We start from the raw sequence: 25860 nt of genomic DNA on the forward strand, positions 1-25860 counted from the left end.
ATCGAACAGAAAAAGCAATTATGAGAACTAAACAGAGATATTATGAATTAGGTGAAAGATCACATAAAGTTCTTGCATGGCAGTTAAAAACAGATAAAATTTCTAAAACAATAAATGCAATTCGAACAAAAGTGAATGAAATTACTTATAAACATCTAGAAATTAATGAGGCTTTTAAGAATTTTTATTCTGAGTTGTATAAATCAGAATCAAAGAATGATGACGTTAAGATAGAAGAATTTTTATCACAAATAACTCTTCCAAAATTAAATACAGAAGAACAGAAGGGATTAGGTATGTCTTTTACATTGAAGGAAGTTGAAGAAGCTTTGGGATCACTTCAAAGTAATAAATCTCCAGGAGAAGATGGTTTTCCACCTGAATTTTATAAAAAGTTTAAAGATTTATTAATTCCTCCTTTTATGGAGTTAATATATCAAGCGGAAAGAACGCATAAACTTCCAGAATCTTTTTCAACAGCTATTTTAATAGTATTGCCAAAAAAAGACAGAGACCTTTTAAAACCAGCATCATATAGACCTATTTCTTTATTAAACACCGATTATAAAACAATAGCAAAAATCTTATCTAATAGATTATCTAAATGCGTACCAAAATTAGTGCATATGGATCAAACAGGATTTATCAAGAATAGACAATCGGCAGATAATGTAACTCGGTTATTTAGTATAATCCATTTAGCACAAAGGAGGGAGGAAATGAGTGTGGCAGTTGCTTTAGATGCAGAAAAAGCATTTGATAGATTGGAATGGGATTTTTTATTTAAGGTATTGGAAAAATATGGACTAGGAACATCATTTATAAAATGGATTAAAACCTTAAATACTAATCCCAAAGCTAAAGTAGTGACAAATGGTCAAATTTCAACATCATTTCAGTTAACAAGATCAACTCGGCAAGGTTGCCCACTATCACCTGCTTTATTTGTGTTGGCAATAGAACCACTAGCTGAATTAATCAGAATGGACCCAGATATTAAGGGTTTCAGAGTTAATCAGGAAGAATACAAGATTAACTTATTTGCTGATGATGTTCTACTTTATTTAACAGATCCATTACATTCACTACGCAAATTATCTTATAGACTAGAAGAATATGGGAAAATATCGGGTTATAAAATAAATTGGGATAAAAGTGAAATTTTACCTCTTACTAAAGGAGATTATAATCAATGTCAATTAATAACTCAATTTAGATGGCCAGCAAATGGTATAAAATATTTAGGTATAAGAATTGATAATGATATAAAAAACTTATACAAATTAAATTACTTACCACTTTTGAAAAAAATTCAGGAAGATCTTGAAAAATGGATGGCATTACCAATAACATTAGTAGGTAGAGTAAATACTATAAAAATGAATATATTCCCTAGATTACAATATTTATTTCAATCATTACCAATACAATTACCCCAGAAGTTTTTTCAAGAGTTAAACAAATATGTGAGGAAATACCTCTGGAAAGGTAAGATGTCAAGAATATCGTTGGAAAAATTGACATGGAAATTTGATCTAGGAGGATTACAACTTCCAAATTTTAAGAATTATTATAAAGCAAATCAACTTAGATTTATTGCATCTTTTTTCGAGAAAGATAAACCGGCATGGATTAGAATAGAATTAGATAAAATAGGAGAAAATGTACCAGAAGATTTTATATACAAATGGGAATCTAAATGGATACGGGAAAAGAAAGAATCTCCTATATTAAAACATTTGATTGATTTATGGAATAAGATAAATGTTGATGATGAGACAAAAAAATCTTTATTAGCAAAGAGATCTTTAATTCAAAATAGACATTCCTTTCACAATGGACAATCAACTTTTATATAATTGGATTCAAAATGGGATTAGATATATAGGGAATTGTTTTGAAGGAGGTATATTAATGTCATTTGATCAATTAAAGAATAAATATAAAATATCAAACAACACTTTATTTTGTTACTTTCAATTAAGGGCGTATTTAAGAGAAAAATTAGGTCAAACAATGTTATTGCCGAAATCTAATGAAATAGAAATTTTAATTCAAAAAGGAAATATTAAAAAATTTATATCTTGCATGTATAACTTGATTCAAAGACAGGTAATTAAACAAGCAGTCCATAAGTCAAGACAAAAATGGGAAAGTGATTTGAATATTAAAATTGAAGAAACAAATTGGTCAAGACTATGTCTTGATAGTATGACAAATACAATAAATGTTCGGTTAAGATTAGTGCAGTATAATTTTCTACATCAATTATATATTACACCACAAAAAATAAAAAAATTAAATACAAATTTATCGGATCAGTGTTTCCGATGTAACCAGGAAACTGGTACTTTTTTACATTCGACATGGTCTTGCTCTAAAATTCAACCTTTTTGGACAAATTTAAGACTTTTACTGGAACAAATTACAGGAACACAACTTCCTCATAATCCAATATTATTTTTACTAGGTGATATTGAAGGGATAAAACCGAAACTCAAACTAAATAAGTATCAGAAAGAATTTACAAAAATTGCACTGGCAGTAGCCAAAAAAGCTATTGCAGTTACTTGGAAATCGGATACACATTTAAGTATAGATTCTTGGAAGAAAGAAATCTATGGTTGTATTCCATTAGAAAAAATTACTTATAATTTAAGAGATAAATATGAAAGGGGTAAGGGTTATATACACTGTTTTTTCATACTTTGTAATCATTTAAAAATGCATGTTCCGGGTACCTACTTTGTCGGTCCATGGCCGCCTCTTGTGCCAAGATGAGGCCACCCTCAGGTTGGAGGCGAAACACCTTGTATTCCGTCTGGGTAGCCTCCAAACTTTAGTTCGGAATGCTCTTTGCTTACATATATCGTTTGCATGATTTATTTTTTTGATTTAGAGGTACAGCACGGAATAGACCCTTCTGTCCACCAACCCCTGATTTAACCCTAGTCTAATCACAGGACAATTTTCAATGAACAATTAATCTACCAACCGGTACATCTTTGGACTGTGGGAAGAAACCAGAGGAAACCCAAGCAGTCACTGGGAGAACCTAAAAACTCCCTACAGACTGCAGTGGGGAGGTCTTTTTGGTTTCTTTGTTTTGTGGCTGCTCGTAAGAAGATGAATCTCAAGGTTGTATAATATATACATACTTTGATAATAAATGTACTTTGAACTTTTACACTCAGCTGGCGGCATAGTGGCATCAGCTCGGGACTTTGGGGCGAGAGGTCCCGAGTTAGAATCCAGCCGATTCCCTTGCACACTCTCCATCCGTGCCTGGGTTGAGTGTCGAGCTAGCAACTCGACCTTGAAAAAAAAAACCTGGAGAGGGATGGGCTCCACCAGGTTTCAGATGAGCAATCACCAAAAAGTTCATTACAAAAAGTTTGTCATAACAGCGCCCCAATGACTCCACCAGGAGTTAAGGGCACACACTCATGCTTCAAGTCAGCAAGCCGCTCAGTTAACTGAGCAATAAGATGGAGGTGGTGTCTCTAATTTGCAACAACTGATCTCTTGCACAGCAAAAATAAGTTAACATTCTCAGAATACTGAGTATACTTAACAAGTCAGAGGAAGCAGATACTGCTTCTAATAAAAGCAGAATAATTTGTCCAGAAAAACAAGAGTGGAGGATAATTACATATAAATCATATGCATAACTTCAACCAGGGGAATTACACAATCACTTCCATTTCTCTTGGTCACAGCACTTTCACTAAAAAAAATTTAAAAATTCCCAATTCTACACTAGTCTATGGTGTCTATTTCGGAGTTATCAGAAGAGAACCACGCTTCTAAAAATTCTGGTATCTGCGCCAGAACCTCCTTGGTGTCCCAATTAAAGTGATGTTCTTCTCGGTATTCAGGTACCGAGATCAGCAACATATCAAATGTTTATAGAGGTTCTTGTAAGTATGGAGGGATGTGGATCATGTGTAGGCACAGGGATGAGTGTAATTAGGCATAATGTTTGACACAACATTGTAGGCCAAAGGGGCTTTTTCTGTGCTGTATTGTTTTGTGTTCCAATATAGTTCTTTGGTATAGCTTTGTGGAAATGTACTTGTATTAACAAAATTGGCAATATTGTCTGTAACAAAATGGAACCTGTATTGTACCACAGTGCCTTGCTAATAATGTTTGTGCAACGTTATACTGATGAACCTTGAGTATGATAAAGTGCAGAAATAAAAGCCGATTCAGTTACTGGAAGAATGCGAAGTACACTAATTAAACAGACTAACAGAACACACCCTGTCGTTGAGCTGATGCGGGTAGCTAACACTCATGTATAAAGATGTGACTATGCTGTCTTCTTTTTTTTTGAAGCTATCATCATCCGCTCGTGTGGTGCTAGTTTCCCCTTGCTGCAAGCGAAATAAATGCTCTTATGATTGATCAACTCTGAGTTAACTGTTACTTGTTATAAGATGTTGTGAAAGGGTACCTGACAGCTCATGACTATTACAAATGCTGACACTTCAGGCAAATTCCACTATGGTACAGCTTTCATTTTGAATGTAATTGGGAAACTGGGCAAATATACGCGGGTTTGGCAGCACTTCAGACAGATTCCACCACAATGAGGAAACTGCATCTGCAACTGATCATAAAAACTACAGTACAGTTTTTATTTTGTGTATAATTGGGAAACTGGGCATGAAGTGCACATAAACATGGACTAGTTTGGTTGCAATTCAGATTTTCCACTTAAATTTTCCATAATCAAAAACGGAATTATCAGTTTATGAACTTGCTCAATCAGGCAGCGTACAAAAACAGATCAGACTCTCTATTTAAAAGTTATTGGCTTTTGAAAAAATAAGCATTTGGAGTCTTCAGACACCCACTTGTAAGTGGCCAGATTTAACAACCACTGAAAGGGACTTTGAAAACTTACTATTGTGGCTACGTGACTAAGTGCATCAGCAAAATTTGAAGAGCTTTCGCTAAGCAGCACAATTAAACCTGCTGTGACTGAAATTATCTTGAATTTGCACAAAAGAAGACTGGAGACTGTCAATAATTCAAAACAGAAAGCTGAAACTACTGGCCAGTGTTCAACCTACTTTGAATAAATTGCGAGTTTCCAAAGTAATAGAACCCTTTGGAAAATAGAAATAATACCAGCTATCTGTCTCATCTGACATTTCTTTTAAAATTCTAGAGTGAAGTCTTTTGTAGTAAATACAGATTAGTTTAGACTGCAAGTTCAGATGTGATGATTAGAGAAAGATCTTCAAATTGTGCTGACCTATGTGGGCATATAACAATTGCACAAGTTTATAAGACTTTATATGACAAATAATATTTACTTTACTATAAAATGGATGGGTGCGTTGCAAAGTAAATAGTAAAAGTTCACTCAGTCCTTCACAATATTTTTAAAAATTGGGTCAATATGGATTAGAGAGCATGTCTTATGAAAGGTTTAGAAAGGCAGGGCTTTTCTCTTTGGAGAGGAGGGTGAGACCTGATGTAGTAGAAATGTACAAATGTAAGAGAACTGCCAGAGGCTTTTACCGAGGGTGGAAATGGCCAAATCGAGTGGGCGTAATCTTAATGTGATTGAAGGCTTTTCTCAAGATGGCGCCGATAAGTGGTGACTCTTCAAATGCAGCTCCGATGGGAACCATCAAATATTCCCAGTTAGGAATGAAATCCACAGATACAGCCACATGCACATCAATAAGCATCACCTTTTAAGACATTTAAAGAATCTATCGATACTCAAATCCAGCGATATCAGAAGACCCCGGATGGTAGACTCAGGTTGTGAGTGCAGTTCTCCTTTAAGAATACAGAAGTGTGGAAGGTGAGCCAGTCTGCATGTATGATTGAAACACAGAGGCTTTAGACCCTCACTCGCAACTATTGTGCTGGCAAATGTACAGACTCTGGAAAATAAAATGGAAGATCTCATAGCAAGATTAAACTACCAGAGGAACATCAGGAGCTGCTATGTACTTTGCTTCACCTAAACATGGCTAACGCCAACGTCAACCCCCCCCCCCCCCCACCCGCCCCAGTCATTTGGTTTCATTATTCCAGGATAGCTTAGTCTGTTCAAGGTAGAAGAGGTGGTTTATGATTAATTCATAGTGGTGCACTGACGTGGCAATTCTGTCTCAGTCCTGCTCATCCAACCTTCAACATCTAATGCTCAAATGCAAGTCTGCTTTATCTGTTGAGGGACTTCTTGCCATCATCCCGGTAGTAGTGTACGTTCTACCTCAGGCCAACATTAGACCGGCTCAGAGCTGAGGAACACAATCAGAAGGCATGAAACAGCACTTCCTGATGCCTTCCTATCATTGTTGGGGACATTTCAACCAGGCCAGCTTGAAGAGGTCTCTGAACAAGTACCATTACATATCACATTAGGCACCAGAGGAGCCAACACACCTGATCACTGTTATATCACCATCAAGAACACTTTAACATGCCATCCCTCAACTGGGGAAGTCAGGCAGAGACTAAAGACCACAACACCACTGCTGAGGACCAACAATGTGTAGTCAAGAAGTGCTTACAGGACTGCTTTGACTTGGTGAACACTCACATCTATTGTGATGAAGGGCTTCGAGAGATTGGTCATCAGCTACTGCCTAAGCAAGGACCTGGACCTGCTGCAATTTGTGCATTGCCACAATAGGTCTACAGCAGATGCAATCTCACTGGCTTTCCACTCAGCTTTGGATCACTTGGACAACAGCAATCCCTACCTCAGGCTGCCATTTATTGATTTCAGCTCAGCATTCAGCACAATCATACCTTCAGTTCCAAACACGGTCCAAAACCTAGGCCTCTGTACCTCCCCTTGCAACTGGATCCTTGACTTCCTCAATGGGAGACCAGAGTAGGTGCAGATCGGATATAACATCTCCTCCTCGCCAACAATCAACACTCGTGCACCTCAAGGAAACGTGCTCAGCCTACTACTCTACTCTCTGCAACCACGGACACACTCAGCCTACTGCTCTACCCTCTCTACAACCACAATGTGTGACTCAGCACAACTCAAATGCCATCCATACATTTTCAGATGACACAACTATTGTTGGCAGAATTTCAGGGTCTCTCTTCCACTCATTAGAGATATTTATCAGGAGCGCTGCGCAGGCAGAGCTCTTAGCATTGTCAATGATCCTTCCCACCATCCAACAGGAGGTAACGTAGTATTAGAGACGAATCAAAATCAAATCAAATCAAGATTAATTGTCATTCAGGCCTTACATAGACACAGCTGAAGAAGACAGTGTTCCTCTGGGACCAAGGTGCAAAACATTCAAAATAACAAGCAAACATTCAAAAACAGCAGTAACATAACTCAAGATTGCAAGTGAAGAAGCATATTAATTCAAAAAATAAGCATATATAGTCCAAGATCCTGAGTGACAACATCCAGCAATTGATAGTACAGTCTCCTGGCAGTGTACAGACACACGCAATCCAGCCTGTCATCTCAAACATGGAAGGGCTGCACTGATAGGCAGGCCCCAGCTGAGCTCAACCACGCTGTCGCGCTTCCAAGTCTCTCACCTGGTCTGCAGCAGCAGGCAAACCTGAGGCTTGAGGCCTAGTTCTCGCTATAACCGAGGCTAAACAGGCGCCACCTTGACTGTCACTCCACCAGACAAAGGTAACAGGCCTGAGGCAACTGCCCAACAGAATCTTGTGATTGAAAGTGAAATGTCCGAGACAATCTTCCACAGTTACACTGCACCAACTCCGATGCTTCCGGGTAGCGGGCAGCAACACGGTCTGCAGCTCAGGTCAACTCTGAACCCAAACCGGCTCCTCCGACACCTTGGCCGACCCCACTGCCAACACTAGTCCAGCTACTCCGATCAGCAAGCAGTACCTGATGGTATGTGAGAAGAATTGTCTTTGGATTGTACAAAACAAATTTTACAAAGAAAACAGCACCTTTGGTTGGCCCCCAAACAGGCACTACGTTTGCACGTGTCATCATCTTTCCAGAAGAATAATTAGAACAGGAAACATCTTCCCCCAGGCCATAACACTACTGAACACCTGTCTCACCACATACGAAGCACCAATAGCGGTTATACTGTTTAATTTGTATCGTATATGCAACTTTTTATTTGTTGATTTATTGCGGTAATATTACTAATTGTTATACGTGTAAGTTATATGTAGTGTGTTGTGCACATTGATCCAGAGGTGATAGAGCCTGATACATTAGGGACATTTAAAGACAGGCACATGGATGAAAGAAAAATTGAGGACTATATGTGAGGGAAGGATGAGATTGATCTTAGAACAGGTTAAAAGGTTGGCATAACATTGAGGCCCAACCGGCCTATATTGTGCTGTGATGTTATATTCACTAGAGTTTAAAAGACCGACAAGGAACTTCGTTGAACTTTATAAGATCACAATGAGACCCGTCAAACTATAGAAAAATGTTTATTCACAAAGATGGGAATTTCAGAAGCAGGGATCACAATCTAAGGACAGGGTAGGCTGTTTAGGACTGAGTTCGAGATGCGACCTCGAGGCCAAGAGGCTAGGAGATGGGGTGTGAGCCGATCTCGCCGATTAAAGGGTTGAGCAAGACTGAAATCACTGAGGCGTGTGCAGAAGGCAAGGGGGTGTTCAGCACCATCTATGAGCCTCTCGTTTGCTGCTCCCAGAGGAAGGTGTCAGCATGTGACTGTCTCTCTCTCTCCGCTCCCGGAGGAAGGTTCCTGCATTCGGATGGTCTCTCTCTCCCTCAATGCTGTCTGAGGATAGACGGTGCTGTAGAAATGTGTCTTGGCCAAGGTTTAATCAACACATTTTGTGGATTGGACTCTGTAGTTCACGTTATGATCTTTTTTTGGGTTCTGGTCGCTCCTATTTTTGTTGCTAGTTTGGGTGATTTTTTGAATCCGGGCAGCTTGTAAATAACGAACATTGAGTTGAACTGAATTTGCCTGGACTCTCTTGATTCCGTGCTTTATATTCTGTGTTCCTCACTCTTTTTTTTTGCTGCCATTTGCTCGATTTGTTTTTTTCTGCATGGGGCCGGGGGGGGGCTGTTGATTATTTTTCTTTGATCGGGGTCCACGATTTTCTTTGTTTCATGGCTGTCAGTAGGGAAGTCGAATCTCAGGGTTGTACACTGCAGACATACTTTGATAATAAATGTACTTTGAATCTTTGAGCTAGAGAAATCTCTTCACTTAAGTAGTGAACTTGTATAATTCTCTACCACAGAACCATAAGATATAGGAGCAGAATCAGGCCATTTGGCCCACTGGGTCTGCTCTGCCATTTCACTGTGGCTGATCCTCCAGTTTTCCTCTCAGCCCCAATCTCCTGCCTTCTCCCCGTATCACTGCATGCCATGACCAATCAAGAATCTATCAACCTCTGCCTTAAATATACCCAATGACTTGGCCTCCACAGCTGCCTGTGGCAATAAATTCCACTGACTCATCACTCTAGCTAAAAAAATATCATCTTCATCTCCGTTCTAAAAGGATGCCCCACAGTTTTGAGGCTGTATCCTCAGGTCCTAGATTTTGCCACTACAGGAAACATTCTCTGTAAATCCATTGTATCAAGGTCTTTCACCATTTGATAGGTTTCAATGAGGTCACCTCTCATTCTTCTGAATTCTAGTGACTAGAAGCCCTCAAACGCTCTTCATATGACAAGCTGTGCAATCCTGGAATCATTAATCAAAGAAGGCAATGCAGGGGGAAAGCAGCAGGAAAGTGAGGCCACATCCACACTAGACTGGATAAATTTGAAAACGCTGGTTTTGCGTAAAACGATAGGCGTCCACACTATGCGTTTTTGAAAATATCTTTATCCACATTGAAACGGAGATTTCGACGAAACTCCTCCTACTGGGCATGCACAGGACACATTACTGAAAACAAGCGACATGTTTGGTGTCGAATCTCGCCGTAAAAGTGCGTGTTTGTCCAGTTACAGACTAGAAAAACTTAAAACGACAGAGAACTGCTGGCTCTCGCGCAGGAGAATTTAAAAATGAAAGAAACAAATGCTGATGTGTACAGAGGCAACTGACAGGGAGTTCACTGACAGACTGACCTGGCTGACGACGAACATTGAAAAACTGACTAACGCTGTTGCATTAATAAAGCACCTTGATAAATGTATAAAGCATGTCTGCATCGGTATTACCTTGCATTTCCATACAACGTTACATTAGGCTGTTACACATCTATTGTCAGAGAAGTACTTGCATAAATAGGTAAACCACCTTTATACGAGCAAGGACAGAAAACGGCAAAGTGAGTATATTTATTTATTCAGTAAGTTATGGGTCAAAGTATTTGGTGAGTACGTTTCTAACTCTTCTGGCTTCAGTCTTGTTGCCGTCTATTTTGAAATTGTTAGGTTGCGTTCAAGAAAACAATGAAATAGTGCGCTGCCGTCTGATAGAGTTTTCAGAAGTCTCTGGTTTCCCCGTCCGCACTGATCTGTCTGAGCAGCATTTTCAAAAATACCCACCCTGGAAAGCTTTTTTGAAAAGTTCCGGTTTCGGGGGATGAAAACGCCGTTTTAGTGTGGACAGAGGGTAAAAACGAAGAGAAAAAGCTTTGGTTACAGATTTATCCGGCGTAGTGTGGACGTAGTCTGATACTGAATTAAGATGATGTTGTAGCGGTGTGCTACAAGCAGCGCTAAAATTACGACACGGAGTCGGTAGCTGCAGTCGAAGGAAAAACTTTATTCGAAAACTTCAGCCTCACTTTTAAGCCTCTGTCAACTGGCCCCCCATGGCGAAGAGGCTCCAAGACTCTGTGCTCGCAAACCCCCGTAGGCTATCTAATTGTGAGTCGGTTCGGATACGCTAGGAAATGAGGCGCTACATAACCCCCCCCCAGAACCGGCGATACACCCCCCAATGTCCACAGCCTGGGCCAGAACCTGCTTGGGAGGTCGGCCTCTGCGCCGAAGCGCCGGAAACTCGGCCGGTTGCGCCAGGTCCACATGGGCCGGCTTGAGGCGGTCCACCGTGAAAACCTCCTCCTTCCCCCCAACGTCCAGCACGAACGTGGACCCGTTGTTCCGGAGCACCGTAAACGGCCCCTCGTATGGCCGCTGCAGCGGTGGCCGATGCCCGCCCCTTCGTACAAACACAAACTTACAGTTCCGTAGGTCTTTGGGTACGCAGGTCGGGTGCCGCCCATGCTGTGAAGTGGGTATGGGGGCCAGGTTACCGAGCTTCTCGCGAAGTCTGCCCAGGACTGCAGCGGGTTCTTCCTCTTGCCCCCTCGGGGCTGGTAGGAACTCCCCGGGGACGGCCAGGGGCGCGCCGTATACCAACTCGGCCGACGAGGCGTGCAGGTCGTCCTTGGGCGCTGTGCGGATGCCGAGAAGGACCCAGGGAAGCTCGTCCGCCCAGTTGGCTCCCCGCAGGCGGGCCATGAGGGCCGACTTCAGGTGACGGTGGAAACGCTCCACTAGCCCGTTCGACTGTGGGTGGTAGGCAGTGGTGTGGTGCAGCTGAGTCCCCAAAAGGCTGGCCATAGCTGACCACAGGCTGGAGGTGAACTGGGCGCCTCTGTCGGAGGTAATGTGGGCTGGTACACCAAAGCGGGATATCCAGGTGGCGAGCAGGGCTCGGGCGCAAGATTCGGAGGTGGTGTCGGTGAGCGGGACCGCCTCTGGCCATCTTGTGAACCGGTCCACGATAGTCAGGAGGTAACGCGCTCCGCGCGACACTGGCAGGGGGCCCACGATATCCACATGAATGTGGTCGAAACGCCGGTGGGCGGGATGGAACTGCTGCGGTGGGGCTTTGGTGTGCCGCTGAACCTTGGCCGTCTGGCAGTGCATGCACGTTCTGGCCCATTCACTGACCTGTTTGCGGAGACCGTGCCAAACGAACCTGCTGGAAACCAGCCGGACAGTTGTCCGGATGGAGGGATGCGCCAAGTTATGAATGGAGTCGAAAACACGTCGCCGCCAGGCTGCGGGGACGACTGGACGGGGCCGGCCGGTGGCGACGTCACAGAGTAGGGTCCTCTCACCTGGGCCCACGGGGAAGTCCTGGAGCTGCAAACCAGAGACCGCAGTCCTGTAACTCGGAATCTCCTCATCTACCTGCTGTGCCTCTGCCAGTGCCTCAAAGTCTACCCCTTGGGAAAGGGCATGAACGGTAGGGCGAGAGAGCACATCCGCCACGACATTGTCCTTACCCGAGACGTGCCGGACATCCGTTGTGTATTCAGAGATGTAGGACAGGTGGCGTTGCTGGCGGGATGACCAGGGGTCGGATGCTTTCGTAAACGCAAAGGTAAGCGGTTTGTGGTCCGTGAACGCGGTGAAGGGCCGACCTTCTAGGAAGTACCTGAAATGCCGGATTGCCAGGTAGAGCGCCAACAGTTCCCGGTCAAAAGCACTGTACTTGAGCTCGGGTGGCCGCAGGTGTTTGCTGAAAAACGCCAGGGGTTGCCAGCGACCTGCGATGAGCTGCTCCAGCACCCCACCGACTGCCGTGTTTGATGCGTCCACTGTGAGGGCGGTAGGGGTGTCCATTCTGGGATGTACTAGCATTGCGGCGTCAGCCAAAGCTTCCTTCGTTTGAACGAAAGCGGCGGCGGACTCCTCGTCCCAGGTAATGTTCTTGCTCGGACCCGACATCAGGGCGAACAGGGGGCGCATGATCCGGGCAGCTGAAGGGAGGAAGCGGCGGTAGAAATTGACCATACCTACGAATTCCTGAAGGCCTTTGATCGTGGTGGGTCGGGGGAAGTGGCGGACCGCATCTACCTTAGCGGGCAGAGGGGTTGCCCCGTCTTTAGTAATCCTGTGGCCCAGGAAGTCAATGGTATCAAGTCCGAACTGGCATTTGGCAAGGTTGATTGTAAGACCGTACTCACTCAGTCGGGCGCAGAGTTGACGGAGGTGGGACAGATGCTCCTGACGACTGCCGCTGGCTATGAGGATGTCATCCAAATAGATGAACGCGAAGTCCAGGTCCCGTCCCACCGCGTCCATTAACCGCTGGAACGTCTGTGCGGCATTCTTCAGGCCGAACGGCATGCGGAGGAACTCGAAGAGGCCAAACGGGGTGATGAGAGCCGTTTTGGGGACGTCGTCAGGATGCATCGGGATTTGATGGTACCCTCGGACAAGGTCGACCTTGGAGAAGATCCGGGCGCCGTGCAGGTTTGCCGCAAAGTCCTGAATGTGCGGCACAGGGTAGCGGTCCGGTGTGGTAGCCTCGTTCAGCCTGCGGTAGTCGCCGCACGGTCTCCAGCCCCCCGTCGCTTTGGGCACCATGTGCAGGGGGGAAGCCCAGGGGCTGTCGGACCGCCGGATGATCCCCAATTCCTCCATTCTCTGGAACTCCTCCTTCGCCAGTCGGAGCTTGTCCGGGGGAAGCCGCCGAGCACGGGCATGGAGGGGTGGTCCCTGTGTCGGGATGTGGTGCTGTACGCCGTGCCTGGGCATGGCTGCTGCGAACTGCGGTGCCAGAACCGATGGGAACTCCGCCAGGACCCTGGTGAAATCGTTGTCGGACAGCGTGATGGAGCCGAGGTGAGGGGCTGGCAACTGGGCCGCGCCCAGGGAGAACGTCTGAAAGGTCTCGGCGTGTACCAGTCTCTTCCTGGGCAGGTCAACCAGCAGGCTGTGAGCTCGCAAAAAATCCGCACCCAGAAGCGGTTGGGCTACGGCAGCCAGTGTGAAGTCCCACGTGAACTGGCTGGGGCCGAACAGTAGCTGCACCTGACGGGTGCCATAGGTCCTTACTGTGCTGCCATTCACGGCCCTCAGGGGGGGACCCGGTGCCCTGCTGCGGGTGTCGTAACTCGTCGGAGGTAAAACGCTGATCTCAGCCCCAGTATCGACCAAAAACCGGCGTCCCGACCTTCTATCCCACACATACAGGAGGCTATCCCGATGGCCAGCCGCCGTAGCCATCAGCGGCGGCTGGCCCTGGCGTTTCCCGGGAACTTGCAGGGCGGGCGGCAACGGCGGGCTTCTGCGCCCCACCGCTGGTGGTAGAAGCACCAGTGGTCATTGGGCCGGGGGTTAGTGGGCTCTGCGGCCGGGCCTGGACTGGTTTGCTGCCGGGAGCGTGGCTGGGAGATCTGTGCGATGGACGCCCCGCTCACCTTTTTGGCGTTCCACAGCAAGTCCGCCCGGGCTGCCACCTTCCGGGGGTCACTGAAATCCGCGTCGGACAGCAGCAGGCGTATGTCCTCGGGCAGCTGCTCCAGGAATGCCTGCTCAAACATGAGGCCTGTGTGTCCCTCGGCCAGAGACAACATCTCGTTCATTAAAGCCGATGGAGGTCTGTCGCCCAAGCCATCCAGGTGCAGTAAACGGGCAGCCCGCTCGCGCCGTGAGAGTCCGAAAGTCCTGAGGAGCAGGGCTTTGAATTCCGTGTACTTGCCGTCTGCCGGGGGCGACTGCACGAACTCCGCGACCTGGGCAGCTGTGTCCTGGTCGAGGGAGCCCACCACGTAGTAGTAGCGGGTGTCTTCTGAGGTGATCCGGCGAACGTGGAATTGGGCTTCGGCTTGCTGGAACCATAGGTCCGGGCGCTGTGTCCAGAAACCCGGCAGTTTCAACGAAACCGCATGAACAGAGGCGGCGTCGGTCATTTCTGGTCCAAAAATCGTTTGGATCGTCGGGGTCACCAATTGTAGCGGTGTGCTACAAGCAGCGCTAAAATTACGACACGGAGTCGGTAGCTGCAGTCGAAGGAAAAACTTTATTCGAAAACTTCAGCCTCACTTTTAAGCCTCTGTCAACCGGCCCCCCATGGCGAAGAGGCTCCAAGACTCTGTGCTCGCAAACCCCCGTAGGCTATCTAATTGTGAGTCGGTTCGGATACGCTAGGAAATGAGGCGCTACAATGTCACAATTTTACTGACTGGCAGCAACAAGCTCAGAGTTGAATATTTTACTCCTGCTCTTTAACTTCTTGTGGAAGAATCTGAAGGTCACAGTTTAAAAAAAAATATGGCATTATCCATTTAATAGAGAGATGCCATGTAATTTCAACAATCATGGGTTGGGTGTCCTTGCAACTCATTTTCTCAAAAGGCCGTGGAAATAGAATTTTTGAATAATTTTAACACTGGTAGATGAGACTTGATAAGCAAGACTGCAATGTTACTGCATGAATGCACAGCTTAGAGGGCAACCAATTGAACAATTAGGTACGGATTGTTAACTCTGCAATGTTGAAACTGACTTTACTTAATTTGCATGTTATTACAGGTAATAATTTTAATCACTAACAGCAAGTAAAATATCATTTGCAGTTGGACTTAGTTCTCTGTGGTGCAATGAAAAACATTTACTGTACTAATAGGACAATTTTTTTTTGCAATTGGACATTAGAATCAATTTCTTTGCTGAATCTAAATGCTAGATGAATACACAATTGTCATCATCACCATTATGTGCTGCATCATATGATCTGGGCGATCGTGGATTTTCTATGACCACAATCGTTCTTGGCAAGTTTTTCTACAGAAGTGGTTTGCCATTGCCGCCTTCTGGGCAGTGACGGGTGACCCCCAGCTGTTATCAATACTCTTCAGCGATTGTCCGCCTGGCGTTGGTGGTCGCATAACCAGGACTTGTGATGTGCACCGGCTGTTCATACGGCCTGCTCCAGTGCCTTCACGTGCACTGAATGGGGGGGGACAGGGTAGGGGGCTAAACAGATGCTACACCTTGCCCAAGGGTAACCTGCAGGCTACTGGAGGAAAGGAGCACCTTACACCTCCTTTGATAGAGATGTACCTCCACCTTGCCACCCATTATTGTGCCAATATATTGAAACTTAGCTTATTTTTCAACAGTCCATGAACATTTTATATATGTTGTATAGCACAATGCTGCACCGTAAAAGTAGTTTAATAATAATTCTATTACTCTGAAATTCAATACAACACAACTCATTCTCAGTACTGAAGAGTAGCTTTAAGAGTATAGAAACATTATTTTTAAGGAACAACAAGATCTTCCTCTCTTCTCCTGGCTCTTTACATCATTTTTACATTTCCCAATGTTTTATTTTAATGATTAACTCATAGTATGCTCATTTCTCTTGTTCAGTGTTTGATTCAAAATTCTGAATGCAAAAATCTGAGCTGCAAAGGGACTTGGGACTCCTTGTGCAGGATTCCTTAAAGGAAAATTTGAAGGTTGAGTCTGTGGTGAGGAAGGCAGATGCAATGTTAGCATTCTTTATGTGAGAATGAGAATATAAAAGGAAGGATGTAACATTGAGGCTTTATAAAGCACTGGTAAGGCCACAACTGAAGTATTGAGAGCAGTTTTGGGCCCCTTAACTAAGAAAGGACGTATTGATATTGGAGAGGGTTCAAAGGGGGTTCACGAAAATTATTCCAGGATTGAAAGGTTTGTCATATGAGAAGACTTTGATGTCTCTGGGCCTCTACTCACTGAAATTCAGAAGAATGAGTGGAGACTTCATTGAAATATATCGAATAGTAAAAAGCCTTGATAGAGTGGATGTGGAGAGGATGTTTCCTATAGTGGGGGAATCTAAGACCAGGGCACACAGCCTCAGAATAGAGGGGTCTCCTTTTAGAATGGCAATGAGGAGGAATTTCTTTAGCCAGAGAGCGGTGAGTGCATGGAATTCGTTGCCTGGAGGCCAAGTCACTTGGTATATTTAAGGCAAAAAGGTTGATAGGTTCTTAATTAGTCAGGACATGAAAGGATATGGGGAGAAGGCAGGAGACTGGGGCCGAGAGCTCAGATGGTTCAGTCATGATGAAATGGCTAAGTAGACTTGATGGGCTAAACGGCCAAATTCTGCTCCTACATCTTACGGAATAGGTCGGTTATTTAACACGGCAAGTGTCTGAACAATGTAGACCAGAAAGTCAAATTTTGGACTTCAGGGCTCTGAATTTCTTAAACTCAATCTGAATACCAGTGGTGTACCAGCAAGAGGAATTTAGTCATCTTTTCATTTCCCATTAAGGATGATCTACATTGGAGGAATTTCAGAAGAACCAGGTCAGTTTTGAGTATGTAACCCTCTGCGGTCACGTTAACCTTCCTAACAACACATGACCAGTGGACCCCACTGGTTCCACTTGATGGTAGAAAAGGAACTGCAGAAATAGGAAAATTATTTTATGACCAATTTAGTAAGAACGTTAACACTTGCTGCCCACAACACCTCCCCCCCCAAAACAAATATCACATTGGGCTCATAAGCCATTGTACGCAATCACAATTCTTATTGAACCAGAAAGCAAATTCTAAAGCAGGGCTTCCCAACCTGGGGTCCATGGACCCCTTGCTTAGTGGTGTTGGTCCATGGCATAAAGAAAAAGGTTGGGAACCCCTGTTTCACAGCAAAAGACCTGTCCGAGCTTTATGCTACATTCTATATCAACCACTACTTACTGCTATCTGGGTGTCTAGATCTTTAATCACATCAGCTACTGCTGTAGGCCCGGTTAATGAAGGGTTCATTGTGACATGCTGCCTAGAAACAAACAGCAAGGATTAGGCCACAGTACGATTAAATAAACCTCTCCAATGTGAAAACTTAAAAAGTTCTACATTCACTTATTGCTGCAGGTTAACATTATAATGCAAGAATAGTTTATTGACAACTATACTTGACACATCCCCTAGATTTATACAGTTGATTAATTTACAATGACTTTATGATGGTAAAGGATTTTTTTGGGCTTATTTTTAATCTTTTTTAATTCAGATGCAGCACGGCCCTTCTCACAGGCAGTGGCAAGAAATTAACCTGGTTTGGCCTCACTGTAAAGAGTTGTGCTAACCATTATGTTACTATGCCACCCAAAATTTTTGCCACATGTACTGAGGGACGGTGAAAAACTTGTCTTGCATACTGATACGGATCATCTTGTTACACTGTGCACTGAGGTCTCGGTTCTTGTAACATCACTGGCACTGTCCTCAGTCTCTGGTGGTGTACAGGACTTCCTTCATTGTGTCAGTAGCTCGAGTGCACTGAGGCGGTACAGGGCAAAACAATAACAAAATGCAGAATAAAGTGTAACAGCTACTGTGAACGTGCAGTGCAGGGAGACAATAAGGTGCAAGATCATAACGAGGTAGAACATAAAACAGAATTAGGCCATTTGATCTATTGAGTCTGCTCCACCATTTGATCTTGGCCAATTTATTTTCAAGTCAAGTCACTTTTATTGTCATTTCGACCATAACTGCTGGTACAGTACATAGTAAAAATGAGACGTTTGTTCAGGACCATGGTGTTACATGACACAGTACAAAAAAACTAGACTGAACTGCGTAAAAAACAACACAGAAAAAAAACTACACTAGACTACAGACCTATCCAGGACTGCATAAAGTGCACAAAACAGTGCAGGCCTTACAATAAATAACAAACAAGACAATAGGGCAGTAAGGTGTCAGTCCAGGCTCTGGGTATTGAGGAGTCTGATAGCTTGGGGGAAGAAACTGTTACATAGTCTGGTAGCGAGAGCCCGATTGCTTCGGTGCCTTTTCCCAGACGGCAGGAGAGAGAAGAGTTTGTATGATGGGTGTGTGGGGTCTTTCATAATGCTATTTGCTCTGCAGATGCATAACCTAGGATTCCTCCGTGATGACCACAACCTTCCTGTAGGGTTTGGAGGGCTTGTGTGCCTCAGTGACCCAGACAGCTAGGTTGGCTGGAGTCAAGGCTCATGGTAGAGTCACCCATGCCAAACAGGCCAGATGAAGAGTGGCCCACCAGTCCTCCGGGTTCAGGGGTTCAGCTCAGGGTTAACAAACACGATTGGTAAAACAAAGTAGTCGTGGAAACAACAAGGAAGAATCCTACATCTGAGTGCGACGGTATTCCCGAATCTCCACCCGGCACTTGCATGACTGACGGCAGTGAAAACCAAGAGGAAGCTACTGACACGATGAAGGAAGCCACGAGCCAGAGATGGAGGACTTTCGTTGCTGCTCTGAACACCAACAGCGTAATGGGCAGTTAAAAAAAACCTAGGGTTCATGATAATGAGGGTCATCACGAACAGTAATCCAATAAGAAGCTCAGGAGAAACTTCTTACCCAGAGTAATGAGAATGTGGAAGTTACCAACACTATGAGCCTGTAGCAGCCACGTATCTGTTCTCTACCTGCTTTGTATTCGTGTTGTGTGCTTGTTATGGTGACTAGTCATGTGGGTGGTGGGGTGGAAAAAGCAAAGGGAATTCGTTATGAATTCGTTATGGCAGTTTGGGGCTGGGGACTGATGGATGTCATATCTTTTGCTGGCCACTCAATTATGCTTAACTTACATGTGGATATACTTAAGTTTCATCGCTTCAAGACTGCGTGTTCACTAATTGCTAATAAAGGTTCGAATACATATCTTTGTCTTTCGGAACAATCATTATCGGAGTTGAGGGCACATCATACAAGTGTAACAAATCCATGGGGATCGCCAGAGGTGGCAATTTGGTTTGGCTGGAATTGGCTGCTACAGAGCAGATCAGCATAGATACAGTTAAAGGGGGAGGAGAATCAAACATTAGCATGGATATGTTAGGGTGAAGACAGGCTGGCTTGTATTGGAGATACTACTGACAGCAACCTCAGGGATCTGCAGTGACATACTCAGTGAGATGGATTTCGACTTCAATGCAATACTCAAAATGTTGGAGGAACACAGCAGGACAGGGAGCATCTATGGAATTGAATAGACAGTTGACATTATGGGCCGACATCTTTCTTTGGGACTGAAAAGGAAGTGGAAAAATGCAAGGAATAAAAGGTGTGGGGAGGGGAAAGAGGCTAGCTGGAAGGTGATGGGTGAAGCCAGGTTGGTAGGAAAGGTCAAAGGCTGGAGAAAAAGGAATCCGATAGGAGAGTGGACCATAAGAGAAAGGGAAGGAAGAGGAAACCCAGGGGAGGTGAGAAGCAGTAAGAGGCCAGAGTGCTGCTTTTGTGTTGCATTTCTCTCTGCATCATTCTCTCTGAACATTCAATTACTGGATATGAACAATGTTGGGAAGATTATCACTTAATGGTCAAACTATTATGCCCAATGAGCCATTTTCTTGCACCATTGTAATCTGTGTGCTAGTGCCTAATTTTATATAATTGAAAGTGAGTTATTTCTGAAAATTGTTTAGAATTATTAGAATGCTATGGATCTGAAGTCACATAAAGACCAAACCTGCAAAGGGTGTCTTTCCATCTTGAAAGTTCATTAGCGGAGATTTGAAAATGAATATCCAGAAGTTTTCAAAGTCACCACAACTATATTCTAGTTACATAATTATCTGAATTTAAATTAACTAGTTGCTGTGGGATTTAAATTCCTGTCCAAAGAACAATTGTCCATACTTTGGATTACTATTCCAATTCACAAATCCTCCTGAATGTTTTAAAAAATTACGCAAGGTTAATATAGAACAGATGCAGCAACAGAAGCAAAAACTAAAGTTCATAGAAAAAATATTGCATTTCACTGAATGTAATCATATCTTCCACAGCTAAACAATATTTTGAGAAATCTACAGTCCACCAATCCAGGCCTTTGACCCACCATAAAATTTACCAGTTCTCCATCATTGACAGCTGACAAGTCACTAAAGTTTGGAATGTCTATCTTGAAACTTTGTATCTGCCCATAAGCAGAATTAGGCCATTTGGCCCATCAGGTCTGCTCCACCATTCCGTATTGGCTGAGTATGGACTGAATGGAGTAATTCTGCTCCTATGTCATGTGATCCTATTTATTTCCCCTCTCAACCCCATTCGCCTGCCTTCTCCCCCATAACATTTGACACCCTGACTAATCAGGAACTTATCAACCTCCACTTTAAACACACCCAATAATTTGGCCTCCACAACCATCTGTGGCAATGAATTTGACAAATTCACCACCCTCAGGCTGAAGAAATTCCCTCCATCTCTGTTCTAAAGGGGCATCCTATTCAGAGGCTGTGCCCTCTGCTCCTAGACTCCCCCCAGACTTGACCAGGGGTTCCAAGCCAGGGACTGCAGCCCGCTGCTTAATGGTATTGGTCCATGGCATAAAAAAGGTTGGGAACCCCAGATTTAGACAGAAGGAATTTCAAACAAACCAGGCAGTCAGTGATTACCCACTGCACCCTGTAATGCTGTCCACCTTGAGTTCTGGTCTCAGATCTCACACATCTTCAAACTAATCACAGCATGCAGAGCCACGCACAGCTGTGCAGCTGCCGCCTCACAGTGCCAGACATCTGGGTCGCTGTCTTTCTGGAGACTGCTTTCCTAACAACTGTACAAGTTTTCCTTGGGGGCTCCAGATCCCTTCCACATTCAAAGATGTGCAGGTTGGCAGATTAATTGGTGACTGTAAATTGCTCCTAGGTGAGTGGCTTGTGAATGTGAAGTAAATAAAAATGGGGATTAAATGGCACATTAGTATAAATGAAGGGTTGATAATCAGTGCAGACACAATGGGCAAAAGGACCTGCTTCACAAACTCTAACACCAGTAAGTTCTCGACTGCTCTAGGCAGTTCCCTTTCTCCAATGGTCCACTGTCCTCTCCTATCAAACTCCTTTTTCTCCAGCCCCTGATCTTTCCCACCCACCTGGCTTCACCAATCACCTTACAGCGAGCTTCTCCCCCCACCCTTTATTTCAGCATCTTCCCACTTCCTTCTCAGTCCTGAAGAAGGGTCTTGGCCTGAAATGTCAACAGTTTATTCTTTTCCATAGATGCTGCCAGATCTGCTGAGTTCCTCTAGCATTGTGCGTGTAGCTCTACACAGTTCTGCTCTCTACACTTTACACATTGCAAAATGGGCAGAATTTAAAATGTTGTTATCAATGTTGGAATTGAAGTTTTTCCTTTAGAAAGAGTTAACAGGCTGGAGCACTGCTCTTCAGAAAAGAAGGCCAAGAGGTGAACTACTAAGAAAAAAATAAAAAATTTGATTGGAAGATGTTTCCAGCGTGGGTGAGCCTCTCTATAAGGAGTTTGTATGTTCTCTCTGGCACCGGGTGGATTTCATTAGACCATAAGATATAGGAGCAAAATTAGACCATTTGGCCCATCTAGTCTGCTCTGCCATTTCATCAGGGCCGAGGAATTTTCCCTCTCAGCCGCTATTTCCTGCCTTCTCTCCATATCCCTTCATGCCCTGACCAATCAAGGATCTATCAACCTCTAAATGTAAAGACCTGGCCTCCACAGCCGTCCGTGGCAACCAATTCCACAGATTCACCACTCTCTGCCTAAAGAAATTACTCGTCATCTCTGTCTAAAAGAACACCCCTCTATTTTGAGGCTGTGTGTCCTCTGGTCTTAGATTTTCCCACAATAGGAAATATCCTCTCCCATCCACTCGATCGAGGCCTATCAATATTCGATAGGTTTCTATGAAATCCACACCCCTCCCCCCCGCCCATTCTTCTGAATTCCAGTGAGTAGAGGGCTTCCTCTGGAAGCTCCACAGTCCAAAGACAAACCAGTTGGTAGGTTAGTTTCTCATTGTAAATTGTCCCGGGATTACGCCAAGGTTAAATTGGGGGTTGCTGGCGGCATGGCTCAAAGTGCTGGAAGGGTCTATTTTGTGCTGTTATCTCAATAAATAAAACAATGGCTCATCATGAGATCCAAAGGACATCACAATAAATCTAGGGCTCATAATATAATAGTCAATGATTCACATCTGAAGTGTTAAATTCTCTACACTGACTTGAGATTCTGCAGATGCTGGAAATCCAGTGTAACTCACACAAAATGCTGAAGGAACTCAGCAGGTCAGGCAGTATCTGTGAAGAGGAATGAACGACTCAGGATTTTAGGCCAAGACCTGCTGTGTTCCGCTAGCAGTTTGTATGTGTTACTCTGTTTAATAGTCTTTTCTGTTCAGACATGCACTTACACATATTTAATAAATCCTTAAAAGGACATTGTTCTATTATGGGTTTACTGAGTACGGCTATAAGAAAATTAATCTCAGGGTTGCATATGGTGACATATATGTACTTCGGTAATAAAGTTACTTTGAACTTTTGCTTCAGATTTCTAATATCTGTTAACTTTTTCTCTGAACACTCAGTTACATAATATGGACAAAGGTGGTATGGCTACCATCATATTTTGGGGAAATATAAGGAAAGCCATTTTTTTAAACACAGAGCAGTTCAGATTTTGAACAGAAATAAGAATCAATTGGAACACCAAACCGTAAAGCACAGAAACAGGCAGTTTGGCTCACTGTGCTTAAGTTTACCAATCACTTCTGCCTCTAAATGATCCATATCCCTCTTCTCCTGCATATTTATGAGTCTCTTCATTTGACATATCTGCCTTCAAAAACCGACATCTGTAAAGACAAACTAGTTCCACAGATCACCTTTGAACTCCTCCCCCCCATCTCAAATTCATGCTTTCTCGCATTATAGATAATTCTACACCCTGGGGAAAGGATACCGTCTATCTACACCATCTATACCACCTAATATTATAACCAGGTCACCCTCTTAGCCTCCCACCCGTCCAGATAAAACCCAACCTCTGCTTCTAGCTCTGTCTAATCCAGGCAGCATCCTGGTGAACAACTTCTGCACCCTCTCCAAAAACCTGTAAAGAGGAATTCAAGGAAGTTCAACTGGGGCCGCCAAGAAACAATAGTTCAAATTGCTGAGAAACGATACGAGGGGCGGACTGATGAGATAGGAGCAGGTAGGGGCTGAACGGTCTCCTGCCTTCCACAAGCCACCCAACGGCACCAGATAGACAGCCTTCAGTTCGGTAAAAGAAGACCTGGAAACCACAAAGAGAAGCGCTCGGAGCTCTTGTGCGAGGTGACGCGGGCTGATGGAGCCCGGGGGTCTCGGTACCAGGCGTAACACCCCACCCGGGGCTGGGGACTGGGGTCCGGCCTGCACACACAAACCACCCCGCACCGTACTCGCCATCGCCGCCAAAGCCAGCACACTCACTTACCCAGCACAGCCACTACTCGCCCATACCGGCCCGGTCGCCCGCAGCGGCGCCAAAACTCCAGAGCCGCCGGAAGCCTGAGGCCTGCGCGCCCGTGCCCAGCATCGCCCGCCCGCCGGAAGCGGAAGTGACCGGAACTTCCCCGCCCACTCGGCTCTCAGTCGCGCCGAGGCTGTGGCTGAGAGGGCTCGGTGTGGTGACGGGGGCGGGGGAGGTCGGAGGTTAGTGGGGTCAGTGTGGGGGGCAGTTGGAGGGTCTGAGGTTAGGACAGGAGGATCGGAGAGTCATTGGGGTGAGGGTCTGAGGTTAGGACAGGAGGATCGGAGAGTCATTGGGGTGAGGGTCTGAGGTTAGGACAGGAGGATCGGAGAGTCATTGGGGTGAGGGTCTGAGGTTAGGACTGGAGGATCGGAGAGTCATTGGGGTGAGGGTCTGAGGTTAGGACAGGAGGATCGGAGAGTCATTGGGGTGAGGGTCTGCGGTTAGGACAGGAGGATCGGAGAGTCATTGGGGTGAGGGTCTGAGGTTAGGACTGGAGGATCGGAGAGTCATTGGGGTGAGGGTCTGAGGTTAGGACAGGAGGATCGGAGAGTCATTGGGGTGAGGGTCTGAGGTTAGGAGGATTGGTGTGGTGGGTCGATGGGTTGAGAGTCTGAGGTTAGGAGGATTGGTGTGGTGGTGGGTCGATAGGGTGAGGGTCTGAGGTTAGGAGGATTGGTGTGGTGGTGGGACGATAGGGTGAGGGTCTGAGGTTAGGACAGGAGGATTGGAGAGTCAGTGGGGTGAGGGTCTGAGTAGGAGGATTGGTGTGGTGGTGGGTCGATAGGGTGAGGGTCTGAGGTTAGGACAGGAGGATCGGAGAGTCATTGGGGTGAGGGTCTGAGGTTAGGACAGGAGGATCGGAGAGTCATTGGGGTGAGGGTCTGAGGTTAGGAGGATTGGTGTGGTGGGTCGATGGGGTGAGAGTCTGAGGTTAGGAGGATTGGTGTGGTGGTGGGACGATAGGGTGAGGGTCTGAGGTTAGGACAGGAGGATTGGAGAGTCAGTGGGGTGAGGATCTGAGGTTAGGAGGATTGATGTGTGTCAATAGGAGTGAGGGTCTGAGGTTAGGACAGGAGGCTCGGAGGGTCATTGGGGTGAGGGTCTGAGGTTAGGAGGATTGGTGTGGTGGGTCGATGGGGTGAGAGTCTGAGGTTAGGAGGATTGGTGTGGTGGTGGGTCGATAGGGTGAGGGTCTGAGGTTAGGACAGGAGGATTGGAGAGTCAGTGGGGTGAGGGTCTGAGTAGGAGGATTGGTGGTGTTGTGGTTCGATGGGTTGAGGGTCTGAGGTTAGGGGGTTCGGTGGGGTAAGGGTCAGGTTAGGAGTGTGTGTGTGGCAGGTTGGAGGGCTGATGGGGGTGAGGGTCTGAGGTTAGGAGGATTGGTGTGGGTCGATGGGGTGAGGGTCTGAGGTTAGGACAGGAGGATCGGAGGGTCATTGGGGTGAGGGTCTGAGGTTAGGACAGGAGGATCGGAGGGTCTTTGGGGTGAGGGTCTGAGGTTAGGACAGGAGGATCGGAGGGTCGTTGGGGTGAGGGTCAGAGGTTAGGGCGGGGATCGGGGTGTCGATAGGGTGAGGGTCAGTTTAGGACGGAGATCGGAGGGTCAGGTTAGGAGGATTGATGTTGTGGGAAAATAGGGGTGAGGGTCTGAGGTTAGGACAGGAGGATCGGAGAGTCATTGGGGTGAAGGTCTGTTAGGAGGATTGGTGTGGTGGTGGGTCGATAGGGTGAGGGTCTGAGGTTAGGAGGATTGGTGTGGTGGTGGGTCGATAGGGTGAGGGTCTGAGGTTAGGAGGATTGGTGTGGTGGTGGGTCGATAGGGTGAGGGTCTGAGGTTAGGAGGATTGGTGTGGTGGTGGGTCG

General features: G+C 45.4%; 1 protein-coding gene and 1 long non-coding RNA gene across 5 annotated transcripts in view; one reads left to right on the forward strand and one right to left on the reverse strand.

Annotated features, from left to right (window-relative positions):
• taf12 (TAF12 RNA polymerase II, TATA box binding protein (TBP)-associated factor) overlaps positions 1-24173 on the reverse strand; it is a 51367-nt gene extending 27194 nt beyond the window's left edge. The window contains exons 1-2 of one of the 4 annotated variants that reach the window (XM_059949233.1): positions 23959-24173; positions 17413-17494 (exon numbers count right to left, since the gene is read on the reverse strand). In XM_059949233.1, coding sequence (XP_059805216.1) covers positions 17413-17481 — 69 coding nt within the window. In that variant the 5' untranslated portion in view covers positions 17482-17494; positions 23959-24173. Of the gene's footprint in view, positions 1-5711; positions 5835-17412; positions 17495-23958 lie in introns of those variants that run through there. The other 3 variants (XM_059949230.1, XM_059949231.1, XM_059949232.1) reach the window with 3 other exon arrangements.
• A 28-nt stretch (positions 24174-24201) lies between these two features.
• LOC132380438 (uncharacterized) lies at positions 24202-25472 on the forward strand. The gene is made up of 3 exons (XR_009507768.1): positions 24202-24524; positions 24796-24883; positions 25408-25472. It is a non-coding gene; the product is annotated as an uncharacterized LOC132380438 (long non-coding RNA).
• The last annotated feature ends 388 nt before the right edge of the window (positions 25473-25860 follow it).

This window comes from Hypanus sabinus, chromosome 24 (genome assembly GCF_030144855.1).
Source record: "Hypanus sabinus isolate sHypSab1 chromosome 24, sHypSab1.hap1, whole genome shotgun sequence".
NCBI classification, from domain to species: domain Eukaryota; kingdom Metazoa; phylum Chordata; class Chondrichthyes; order Myliobatiformes; family Dasyatidae; genus Hypanus; species Hypanus sabinus.